General features: G+C 39.1%; 1 protein-coding gene across 6 annotated transcripts in view; it reads right to left on the bottom strand.

The window, feature by feature from the left end:
• Nucleotides 1-13651, bottom strand: part of LOC129171932 (MAM domain-containing glycosylphosphatidylinositol anchor protein 2-like) — a 215218-nt gene that overhangs the window by 144260 nt on the left and 57307 nt on the right. For all 6 annotated transcript variants that reach the window (XR_008566863.1, XM_054761097.1, XM_054761096.1 and 3 more), the window contains exon 2: nt 558-697. Coding sequence is in view for 5 of the 6 variants with exons in the window: in XM_054761097.1 (XP_054617072.1) it covers nt 558-697 (140 nt within the window). In the remaining variant the exon portion in view is untranslated. The remainder of the gene's footprint in view (nt 1-557; nt 698-13651) is intronic.

Below are 13651 nucleotides of genomic sequence, written 5' to 3'. Positions count from 1 at the left end.
GACGGTCTTAAACTTTTGATCAGCTGATAAACAGCCTATTTCAGTTGAATTGTTGTTTTCAATCAATTACTTTTTCAAAATGTTTTTTGTCTCACCCCCCCTTCTTGTGTTTGCATGTTGTAGCTCTACTTAAAACCTCATTAAGATCCAAATGTGCAAAATGCTAATCAAAATGTCTTAAGATTTGGATCAGGAGTGTATGGAGGTTATGGCTGGTGAGGTTGTGGATTGTGATACCGTTAGAGCAGACTGATCCAGGATATGACCTCTAGTGTGGGTGGGGAAATTGACGTGCTGAGTGATGGAGAAGCAGCTGAGAAGGTCCAGGGATTCAGTGGCAGGTTTGGAGTTAATATTATCAATGTGAAAGCTTGTAAAATATACCTTTAAAGAGCGTCTGTGACATATTGTGTGATGTAACTCAAATATTCTGCTAGGCTGCAAACATAGGCTATTTTTATATGATGACATATTTATCATCTTACATTTCACCAAAAGCTTGTCAAATATATTTTTCAAGAGCCTTCATCATTGATTTCAAGAGGACCGGTGCTCACCTGCGGCCGAGGATGTCCCGTCACCAGGCAGGTGAGTTCCAGGGTCTCGCCCTCTCGGATGGTGTAGACTCGCTCCGTGTGCCGCTCCTCCTCCACGTTGCAGGCGTGCCCTGAGTGGATGATGCGGACAGTGGGGGGCGCTGTGAGGGCGGGGAGGAAAGAAGAGCAGAAGTCAGCTTGCTGCTACTAGTAGGAATCCAGTCCATGACATCAAAGAAGCTGCAAAGTGGCCCAGACATATTTAGAATAAGGCAAATAGAATCAGACGTCCTGAATGGCCTCCAGTGCCCCGTCTAGATTCAATTATGATTAGATGGCAAACACAGCAGCTTATCCTGCAAATATCTACGTGGAAGTACCGTCAATCTGTCCAGTGAAGGCATTACAGTTCTGCATTGGCCGTTCTTCAAGGGTCGCACACCTTTTTGCTCCTGTCTTTCTTTCATTTGTCATGCTGGCCCCCCAGGAAGCTTTTTTAATGAAAATCAATCAAAAAAACATGTTTAATTAAAGACTTATTCTCATGCCTGCCTCAGGCGTCATCTAGTAGGGGTGGGCAATGCTGCAAATATTGCTGTCGATTTGATACCGGTATTGCCGATACCGATACTACTACCTTTACTTTTGACTTGACCTTGCTCAAGTTCATGGGTTTTGTGATTTTAGGCAAACAATAACAATATTGTTTAATTTAACAGTAAATAAACACAACAATATCAGACAATGCAACCACTGCAACAAATGAATCAAATTATTTTCCAGACAAAACAAAAAGGTTGAATATGTAGGTTATTTTTATATTCTGACATTTTTACCAGTTTAGATTTTACCAAAAGCTTGTAAAATATACTTTTAAAGAGCTTATGGGGCATATTACCTGACATTACTCAAATGTTCTCAACCGAAATGCCGTCTGCTGGGTTGAACACATCGGTTCAGTTCATATTCAGACGTTTAAAAAAAATCTGATTAGATTTCAACAAAAGCACATAAAATATACTTTCATGACTTACTGTATTACATGACATAACTGAAATATTCTACAACAAAATGCCTTCTGCTGGGTTGAACACATGAGTTATGTTTATATTCTAACATTTTTACCAGATTAGATTTCAATGAAAGCTTATAAAAAATACTTTTCAAGAGCTTTCATGACATATTATGTGACATAAGTCAAATATTCCAAGCCAAAATGCCTTCTGCTGGGTTGAACACATGAGTTATGTTTATATTCTGACAATTTTACCAGATTCAGTTTCACCAAAAGCTTGTAAAATATACTGTAAAGGGCTTTCATGACATTTTCCATGGCGTAATGCAAATACTCCAAACCAAAATGCCTTCTGCTGGGTTGAAAATGTAGGTTATTTTTAGATTCTGCTATTTTTACCAGTTTAGATTTCACAAAAAGCTAGTAAAATATACTTTTAAAGAGCTTTTGTAGCATATTTTGTAAAATTACTCAAATGTTCCCAACCAAAATGCCATCTGCTGGGCTGATCAACTAGGTTTAGTTCATATTCTGACATTTTTACCAGATTAGATTTAAAAATTATCATCAAAAGTTCATAAAAAGATACTTTTAAAGCGCTTTCCTGACATATTATGTGACACAAGTCAAATATTCCAAACCAAAATGCCTTCTGCTGGGTTGAACACACAAATGATGTTTATATTCTGACATTTTTTACCAGGTTAAATTTCAGCAAAAGCTTATAAAATCTATTTCTAAAGGGCTTTTGTGATATATTACATGATGTAACGCAAATATGCCAAACAAAAACAATATTTTTTATCCACAAACATATTTGTGAACAATTTAACAGTAAATAAACACAACAATATCAGACAATGTCACAACATCAACAAATGAATCAAATCAGTTATTTGTTTGACATACAACGCAGCCACCCCCATTAAGGTTTGAAGTTAAAAATGAAAAAAGTACTATCTACTTCCTATATATCTATCTATCTATATGGAGGTCTTCTGAGCTTCTGTGGCAATTTTCCTGTCCATTCATGCGTTGTGTTTTTATTGCATTTATTTAATAAAGTCATCCGAGCGTGGCCTTTATGGACCTTGCTCTCAGCCTCCTCGCCGGCTGAGATGCTAATGAGCGTAACGACACTCTTTGCCTTGCAAACACGGCGTAGGAGGGCGGCAGCATGCTCACCGCGCTGCGCTTGTTAGCCCGGCACGCGCTTTTTGTGCGTGACCCGCATGTTGCACGTTGATTGATAAGCACGGGGAGTCACGGCGAACGTGTTCAAATCTTTAGAAAAGCAAAACCAAGCAAACGATCTGAAATCATCACATGTCCAGCGTTACTGTTACGCTCCGGTCCTGTAGATGGCGGCAATGTGCATTCTTGTTTCAAGTGTGTTGAACTTCTTCTGTTTTCTTTGCGTTTCAAGTTGACTTTAATGTCAGTAGTATCATGCCAAGGTGTTTCATTTTGGATTCTTTTTTTCAATGCAATGTTTGGTTTGTTTATTTTTATATATATATATGTATATATATATATATATATATATATATATATATATATATATATATATATATATATACATATATATATAAATGGGTTTTATATAGAATATATATATATATATATATATATATATATATATATATATATATATACATGTATAAATGTCATATGTATACATTTACATTTGTATTAAGAAAATACAAAAATATGAAAAACAATTTATTTTTGTATTATTATTATTTATACATTTTGTCCCATTCTGGATGGCATCTACCACTTTTTTTTTTTTACTATACAGTATTTTTGTTAATTTTTTATTGTTTTAAAAAATTCAACTTGTGTCTCCCTTTAACACATTTATATTTATATTTATATTTATATTTATGTTCATATTTAGAAAAAATGAATAAAATACCAAATAAAATGTTTTTTTTTATTATAATAATAACTATTGTTATTATTTATACATTTTGTCTTTTTGTGTGTCATTACCACTGGCTCTTTTTAAAGAATTTACTATATTTCAGTTAATTTTTTTATTGTAAAAAGAAAATCAAGCTTTATCTGATTGGAAGAGATTATTTTAAAGGTAAAATGATGTAAAAAATGAGAAATACAAACAAGTTGGAGATTGGCCAGCATGCATTTCTGTATTTTTCTGCATAGTCTATTCAAAGGACATCATTTTATGTTATTAGGATAAAAAAGTGTGAAAAAGCAGCTAAAGCCGTGTTGGTTACGTGTCTTCATGTAGTCGTACGAATAGTTTGTCACATAGCTGGCAGAATGCACTTGTTTCTAATTGAGAGTCGCGTCACTCGTGCGCGCGTTTAAGGCCTCCAAATGAGTGTGGAGCAGCGCATGCATATTATTACATCAGGCCTTGTCAGGGCCTATTGATTACACAGTGTAATGCACTCGCCTGCACTCCTCCCTGCCTACACTGTTATTGTAAATGAGAGTCGCTATGGATCCGGCTCGGCACTATCAGCGCAGATCATCCATCACCCGCCGCCGGGCCGCTGCAACAACACAGACATTCATAAGGTGCGCTTGCAGGCCTCGGTGAAGACCACGAGGACGACGTTCCGCCGCTTCAGCACAAAAAAAATAAGAAGACGACTTCCAGCGCGCTATCGAACCGGGACGCTTGATTTATAGCTCGTTAACGCAGCTGGAGGAGGAGCCGCTGGACAGGAAAACGCCAGCGTTGAGCAATCTGAGCTGCTACTTTCAAGCGTAACACCGCTAGCGGCTGCTTTCTCTGTTTCGTTAGCACAACCGCGACGTGGCGGCACTCATGCCTCACTTCATTAGCCCGCAGCGGTCACTCACACGTTAAGGTGAGATGATCCCTTGGGCGTGTGCCCTCGTGGAAATCAAGCTGCGTCATGAGCTGTACTAGAGAAATGTCTTTTTGTTGGTTGGTTTGGTAAACTGCTATTTCACCACGAATTGGAAAATGTGCCCACCGCTGGAAGCTTTTTAACTCCGGCCGCATCGCCTTTCATTCAGTATGTGTCATGTAGATCAAACGCTACCTGGACGTGATACACTAGTGCACCCCTGACATACATGCACATAAACACTCATATTTGGAAATAAAATAAATATGTACATGCTCCATGTGCATAGCAGGAGGGAGATGGTTGGGACAAAGAAGGCCACAGGCTGAAAGGGAGCATGTGAGCATGCCTGTGTTATACTTGTATAGACACATGTACAGTACAGTATAGCCTCTTATGGACACGTATTCACCACAATTCATTGGAAATCAAATATCTATCAAATATCATAAAAACGTTTAACTACACTTTATTTTGAAAGACACGCACGAGAATCACCTGTTCGCCCTGTTGGCGCTTGACAGATAAGCAGTGGAGGAAAAGGCCGAGAGAAAAGCATTTAAAGTTCATGAATGCATTTGTTGTTCAAGCCTGTGGAAACGACCCTAATGTTGACATTGTTACTGACAGTACGTTTAAATATTACAACAAAAAAATCCTGCCACAGCGATGCAGCCGCGGCACGACACAGCGGCGGGAGTCGGCCTCCCATGCAGCCCACCACCACAGCTTCAAAAACCCTCGGGGAAACCCTGATGATATTTTGGTTTTTAGTCATTATTTTTCATTGATTTTTTAATGGTTATATTTTCATGATTTTGTTTTCTTTTGTCATATTTAATAGATTATTTTTAAGGTACTATTCCACACTGTCTCTCACACACACACACATGCACACACACACACACACACACACACACACACACACACACACACGTATTTATTTGTACGGGTGTGAAAAATATTAAACTAAATGAATGAATGAATTAATACAACTCAATTAAAAAAAATATAACAATTTGAAAAAAGTATATACTGTAAATATGCGTGTGTATAAACATATTCCATTAATGAATAATACATTAAACACAAGCATACATTCACCATGGGTTTTAATGAATCATATTATGGTTTTTAGTCATTATTTTTATTTTTATTTTTTAATTTTTTTTGTCATATTTTATTAATTATTTTGAACATTATTTCACACTGTCTCACACACACAAATATTTTTTTTTATTTATGCGTGTATAAAAAATATTACATCAAATTAAATACATTAAAAAAAATACAAATTAATGAAAATACAACAATGAAATTATATATATATATATATACTGTATATATATATTATTATATATACTACATGTGCGTGTAGGCCGCACGGTGGTCTAGTGGTTAGCATGTTGGCCAACACAGTAACAGCCTGGAGATGGGAAGACCTGGGTTGGATTCTCCCTTGGGCATTTCTGTGTGGAGTTTGCATGTTCTCCCCGTGTGTGGGGGGGTTTTCTCCGGGTACTCCGGCTTCCTCCCACATTCCAAAAACATGCATGTTAGCTTCATTGGTGACTCTAAATTGTCCATAGGTATGAATGTGAGTGTGAATGCTTGTTTGTCTATATGTGCCCTGCCATTGGCTGGCCACCAGTCCAGGGTGTACCCCGCCTGTCGCCCGAAGTCAGCTGGGATAGGCTCCAGCATGCCCCCGCGACCCTAATGAGGAAGAAGCGGTATAGAAAATGGATGGATGGATGGACATGTGCGTGTGAAACAATATGACGTAATAAATTAAATCAATGTATTTGAAACAATCAAATAATATAACAACTACACAGCAAATCTTTATATTTCATACTTGGAATTAAATAATCATCTCTCATAATTATTTGTGGACTCTTTCTATGAAATATTATTTTACAAAGACCCCACCCCCCCATATTTTCATATTAAAAACAGCCACCAGTGTGAGGCGGTGCAGCCCAGTAGAACTGTAAAGACTATGAAATTCATTTTAGACGACCACTACGTATCCCACCGGCCACTTTCAGGGCTGATGGTGATGCTGTACGTGTCTATGCTAGCATCAGCAATATGTCATCAAAAAACCTCATGAAATGGAAGACATCAGCGCCATATTCGGCCCACGCGGACGTCTCCGCTGCCTCCACGAGCACGCACAATCTGAATCAAATCGGAATAAAACCACGACGTGTATTCCGCGCGCTAAAAAACCTGCGCCATCACAGCAGCTGAAAGTGAAAGTGAAAGCGTCCAAGACCAGAAACCGAAACAGGAATGGTCCCAAATGACCAATTTTGCCACACTGGCACACGGCGGCACTCTCCTTCCCGCCATCACACTAATCGGACGTCTGCGAGGACGGATAAAGTCCACATTGGCGGCGTCCGTGCGGCCGTTCTCAGTCGACCCGCACGCCGTTGGCTGTCGCAGACGCGCTCTTTACGGTCGGCTTGCTAGCGGCGTCAGGCTCACTGAAGGGAGAATATCTGGCAGAGTCGGGGCGCCGCCCGCCAACAAAATGTCTGATGATTGGCCGTTAGTGAGCTGATTGTCCTATCAGTGCTCGCAGCGCCGCATGGATGACGGGACGCCTTGGCTCGGCGATATGCAGCCTCCAAAAACACCTCCAGGATGTGTGTGTGTGTTATCCATCACATTCCCGCTGGGGGAAGCAGCTCATGCTTCATTATTCTGCGCCAAACATGGACGGAAATGAAAGAAAGCGCCCAAATTTGTCTAATAAATGTGGAGGGTTGAGTCTTGTTAGGTGAAGGCGCTCACGCTGCTTCAGCCAAAGCAGGAAGATGAAGAGCCGCCTCATTAAGGACAAACTGATGCGCAGATACAAGACGCCACTTTCCCCCCACAAAACAGTCGGAGGTGTCTTATAATCGGGGGTGTCGAGGTTTACACGTGCAAACCAACAGGCCGCCCTTCAAAAGTCTATTTTACAAGCTTTTTGAATTCATGGTCGTCTTGCATTTGGGTCAACAGAGCAACTGGCGGGTTACGCAACAGGCGTGTCCAAGTGCAGCCCGGCGGCCATTTGCAGACACATTCTAAAAATAGAATTTAACAAGGAAAAAAAAACAGCAAAAATGGAAAGAAGTGATCTTAAAAGAATGAAGTCAAAATATAAAGAATTTGATGAGAATAATGTTGGAATATTCTGAGCAACAACAACACAGCATAAAGCTGAATTATTGAAGAAAAAACACTTTATTTCCTAAAAGCTGCAACATTATGAGAAGCAAAGAAAACAATCAATAAAGTTGTAGATTTTGGAAAATTCGGTTGCAGAAAAAGTTATCATTTTACGAGAATAAATTCTAAATATTATGGGAATAAAGTCATAATTACGAGAAAAACATTCACAAAAAGAAAGTTGAAATAGTTTAAGATTAATTAAAAAATTAAAAAAAAAACAATGGAAATGAGAAAAAAAACAGCTATAATTTAACGGGAATAAAATCAAAATATGAAGATAAAGAAAGTCGTATTATAACGAGAATAAACTTGTAATATTACGAGGAAAAATAACTCCATTTTAGTAGCATAAAGCTAAACTAGCAAAGAAAAAATAGATTGTTTACATTTGTAATATTATGAGAAACAAACACAAAGAATAAAGTTGTAATATTTGGAAAATGTGGTTACAGAAAAAGTTATAATTTTACGAGAATAAAGTCAAAATATTCTGAGAATAAATTCATAATTATGAGAACAAAATGCACAAAAAAAGTTCAAATATTTGGACAATACAAAAACACCCCAGCTTTTTTTACAAGAATATAATGGCAAAACTATGAGGAAAAATAATCTCATTTTAGTAGCACAACTATTAAAGAAAAAAATATGTTTTAATGTCACTTTATTATGAAAAACAAACAACAAATAAAGTTGTACTTTTAGGAAAATCAGGTTGGGGAAAAAGTCACACTATTACGAGAATAAAGTCCAAATATTGAGAACATAGTATAGTATATATGAGAATATAGTATAGTATATATGAGAATATAGTATATATGAGAACATAGTATAGTATATATGAGAATATAGTATATATGAGAATATAGTATATATGAGAATATAGTATATATATGAGAATATAGTATATATGAGAATATATTATAGTATATATGAGAATATAGTATATATGAGAATATAGTATAGTATATATGAGAATATAGTATATATGAGAATATATTATAGTATATATGAGAATATAGTATATATGAGAATATATTATAGTATATATGAGAATATAGTATATATGAGAATATATTATAGTATATATGAGAATATAGTATATATGAGAATATATTATAGTATATATGAGAATATAGTATATATGAGAATATAGTATAGTATATATGAGAATATAGTATATATGAGAATATATTATAGTATATATGAGAATATAGTATATATGAGAATATATTATAGTATATATGAGAATATAGTATATATGAGAATATAGTATAGTATATATGAGAATATAGTATATATGAGAATATAGTATAGTATATATGAGAATATATTATAGTATATGTGAGAACATAGTATAGTATATATGAGAATATAGTATATATGAGAATATAGTATAGTATATATGAGAATATAGTATATATGAGAACATAGTATAGTATATATGAGAATATAGTATATATGAGAATATAGTATAGTATATATGAGAATATAGTATATATGAGAATATAGTATAGTATATATGAGAATATAGTATATATGAGAATATAGTATAGTATATATGAGAATATATTATAGTATATGTGAGAACATAGTATATTATATATGAGATATTAGGATAATGCAAAAAAAAAAACAGCAGAAATGGAAAAACAGCTGTAATTATCTGAAAATAAAGTAAAAATATTTTGTTAATAAGGTCATTCTAACGAGACAAAAAGTGGCAATTTTTCCATGTTTACGTTTGAATAAACTGGTCATATGAGGAGGAAAAATAAGCTCATTTTAGTAGCGTAGCGCAGAAGTATTAAAGAAAAATCAGTTGTTTTAATGTCACTTTATTCTGAAAAACAAACACCAAATAAAGGTCCAATCAGGTTGGGGAAGAAGTGCCACTGTCATGGCGCGTTTATGACGTGTGTCTGTGTGTCACTGGCAGGCGATGTGACGACACGCCAGGCAGGAAATGCAGCTCTTAGCAGCGCCAGCATCATTCTGCTTGTTTGTGTTTCCATGGAAACAACATGATTGCTGTTTGTGTGTGTGTGCATCTCCAGCGCTTTGGGGTGGTGGTGCTGCTGCCCCCCCCCAACCCTTGACTTTCCTGCAGGAGCGATGGCGTGCGTGCTGAGCGCAGCTCATTGGCCTAAATGGCATTAGTTCTTTGTTGGGCTGCAGCCCTGGGGGGCTTGTTACCGAGCCGCTTTTGTTTTAAGCGGCAGCCTCGCATGAAGCGTCCTTATCGGCCCCCCGCTTGCTCGCCCCCCCCACACCGGGATTCAGCACCGGCGTATCAAAGGAGAGGACAATAAAGGCTTAAGATGGTTAAGATGGGAGGAGACCAGCCACATTTCCTCAAATACAATAAATACCTAAAGACCACACCTCAAATAGACCACACCTCTCTATGCTGCTGATGCCCATTTGGGTCGGGGGGTATGCTGGAGCCTATCCCTCATATTATGATGCTATTCTCATAAAATTACAACTTTTTCATGTTAGATCACAACATTTTTCTTGCAATATTTTGAGCTAATTGTTTTAAAATTACTGCTGATATTTGAGTTTTTGCTGGGGTTTTTTTTACATATTTTTTTTACATTCTATTTTTAGAATGTGCCGCGGCCCAATGAAAGAAACAACAACAGGCTACAAATGGCTGCTTTATAAACAGAACATATATTCAATACTTCAACTCTACGTTACTAAAATGAATTTATTTTCTCTCGTAATAACAAGTGTATTCTCATAAAATGATGACATTTTTCTGGTTAGAATGCAGTGTTCCTTTGCTCTATCGTGGTTCACCTTTCAGGGATTCGCTGTTTCACAGAACTTCTTTTTGTGCTTCTTTTTTTTGAATGACAGCGTATGAACGCTGTTACAGGCCGAGCCTGGCCCTTTAAGAAGAATTGCATTGTGGGAGGTTGAGTGGCTCTCTTCCCTCGCTCGTCTGTCTGCACCGCTCATTGTTTTCTGCGTCCTGATTGGCTGTAGAACAGTGTCAATCAATCTCCTTCGTGCCGTCCTGCCGTGTCTCCTGTGTCATCGCTAGCTAGCTTGCTTGCTAGCTTGTAAATGAGTCTTCGGTTGGTCTGCAGCAATATGTTTTAACAAGGATACAAAAACGCTGCAGTCCAGCGGAACGGCGCCAGGCACGGTCACAGGAGTGAAATATGCGTGAGTCACTTCATGATTTGTTGTGCTGATCATTAAGGCTGATCATTCAAATTCAAACGAAGGTTTGAACTTCTTAAATGCGAGAAAATGTTCATGGCTGTCTGAGGAAAGTGTAAACGTGTATGCTGAGGATTTTATCAGCCTTAAAACATAATCATTGCAAAAAAGTGAAGTTGGCGACTTCGCAGATTTCACTTATTGCGGGCTATTTTGGGAACCTATCCCCGTGATAAACGAGGGAACACTGCAGAACTACTTTTCATAACATTTTGCCTTTAATCTTGCTAACATTACAGCTGTTTTTTTTTTTTATTTCTATGGTTGTTTTTTTTTATTTTCCAATTATTGCAACTTCCTTCTTGTAAACCTTCTTGTAATTATGACTTTCTTCCAATAACATTTTGACTTTATTATTGTGATCTTATAACTTTTTACCCAACCTAATGTTCCATAAATTACAACTCTATTATTTTGTTTCTCTTAACATTTAAATAAAAAGGTTTTTTTCTTTAGTGTTTCAAGTCTGTGCTACTAAAATGACAGTATTTGTATAATCATTATTCCATTCCATTCCATTCCATTTTCCTCCGCTTATCCGGGTCCGGGTCGCGGGGGCAGCAGTCTCAGTAGGGAAGCCCAGACTTCCCGGTCCCCGACCACCTCCTCCAGCTCCACCGGGAGGACACCGAGGCGTTCCCAGGCCAGCTGTGAGACATAATCCCTCCAGCGTGTCCTAGGTCTTCCCCGGGGCCTTCTCCCGGCTGGGCATGCCCAAAACACCTCACCAGGGAGGCGTCCGGGAGGCATCCGGACTAGATGCCCGAGCCACCTCAGCTGGCTCCTCTCGATGTGAAGGAGCAGCGGCTCTACTCTGAGCTCCTCTCGGATAACCGAGCTCCTCACCCTGTCTCTTAGGGTGAGTCCCGCTACCCTACGAAGAAAACTCATTTCAGCTGCTTGTATCCGCGATCTCGTTCTTTCGGTCATGACCCAAAGCTCATGACCATAGGTGAGGGTGGGAACATAGATCGATCGGTAAATTGAGAGCTTTGCCTTCCGGCTCAACTCTCTCTTCACCACGACGGTCCGGTACAGCGACCGCATTACTGCAGACGCTGCGCCGATCCGCCTATCGACCTCACGCTCCAACCTTCCCTCACTCGTGAACAAGACCCCGAGATACTTGAACTCCTCCACCTGGGGCAGGACCTCATTCCCAACCCGGAGGGAGCAATCCACCCTTTTCCGACTGAGAACCATGGCCTCGGATTTGGAGGTGCTGAGTCTCATCCCAGAAGCTTCACACTCAGATGCAAACCGTCCCAGTAAACGCTGCAGGTCACAGCTCGATGAGGCCATCAGGACCACATCGTCTGCAAATAGCAGAGATGAGATCCTAGTGCCCCCGAACTGGACTCCCTCGACACCTTGGCTGCGCCTAGAAATTCTGTCCATGAAAATTATGAACAGAATCGGTGACAAAGGGCAGCCTTGGCGGAGGCCAACGTTCACCGGAAACAGGCTTGACTTACTACTGGCAATGCGAACCAGGCTCCTGCTCCGGTTGTACAAGGACTGAATGGCACGTAGTAGCGCGCCACCAATCCCATACTCCCGGAGCACCCCCCACAGGACACCGCGAGGGACACGGTCGAATGCCTTTTCCAGGTCCACAAAGCACATGTAGACCGGTTGGGCAAACTCCCAAGTACCCTCCAGGACCCTTGCAAGGGTGTAGAGCTGGTCCAGTGTTCCGCGACCAGGACGAAAACCACATTGCACCTCCTGTAGCCGAGGTTCGATTAACGGTCGTACCCTTCTCTCCAGCACCCTGGAATAGACTTTCCCAGGGAGGCTGAGGAGTGTGATCCCCCTATAGTTGGAACACACCCTCCGGTCACCCTTCTTGAAAAGGGGGACCACCACCCCAGTCTGCCAATCCAGAGGTACTGTTCCCGACTTCCACGCAATGTTGAAGAGACGTGTCAGCCAAGACAGTCCCGCAACATCCAAAGCCTTGAGGAATTCAGGGCGAAACTCGTCCACCCCCGGAGCTTTGCCACTGGGGAGCTATAATCATTATGATTATATATAATTATTATATTATATTATTATTATTATTATTATATTATATTATATTTATTATAATATCATTATTATATTATGAAGTTATTCTCGTAAAATTATGACTTTTTCTTCTTAGATTACAACATTTTTCTCTTCATATTTTGACTTTATTCTTGTAAAATTACTGCAGATTTTTTTAAATTTTAAATTAATTTTCTTGTTAAATTATATTTTTACACCACGGCGCGTGCCAATAAAAACGGGCCGCAAATGGCCCCCGCCCTGCACTTCAGACACCCCTGCTGGAACGGATGACGCACTTGAAAAAAACAAACAAGTTATTGTTCCGTTTTTGAAGCTCTGGAAGGTGTTCAAGCGGAGGCATTGCTGTGTGCTTCTTGTTGTGTTGTTGTTGTGTTGTGTTGTGTAACGTGACACATTAGGCAGCTTTGTGACACCACCCATTAGCCCGGGAGGCAAGCAAATAGAGGAAGGCCACAACACAAACACCAATGAACAAACACGACGCAATTGGAGGCTTGCACCGAAACGCATGAAAATACAAAATGATGATTACGCTACTAGACTGAACTCATGCTAGCATCAGCGCTTCAACCTGAAGGGGGAGCCTGGGTCCCAAAAACACAAGCAAATAAAGATTATCTTCATGTTGTAATATGTTTAGGATTTATCATCTTTGTCAAATTTAAGCTCTTTAATTTGAGAGTTTGATAACACAGTCGTTTTGTTTTTTACGATGGCTAGCCGGGGTT

The sequence above is a fragment of the Dunckerocampus dactyliophorus genome, chromosome 19, assembly GCF_027744805.1.
Source record: "Dunckerocampus dactyliophorus isolate RoL2022-P2 chromosome 19, RoL_Ddac_1.1, whole genome shotgun sequence".
Taxonomy (NCBI): Eukaryota; Metazoa; Chordata; class Actinopteri; order Syngnathiformes; family Syngnathidae; genus Dunckerocampus; species Dunckerocampus dactyliophorus.
This window is presented reverse-complemented; position numbering and strand designations above follow the sequence as displayed.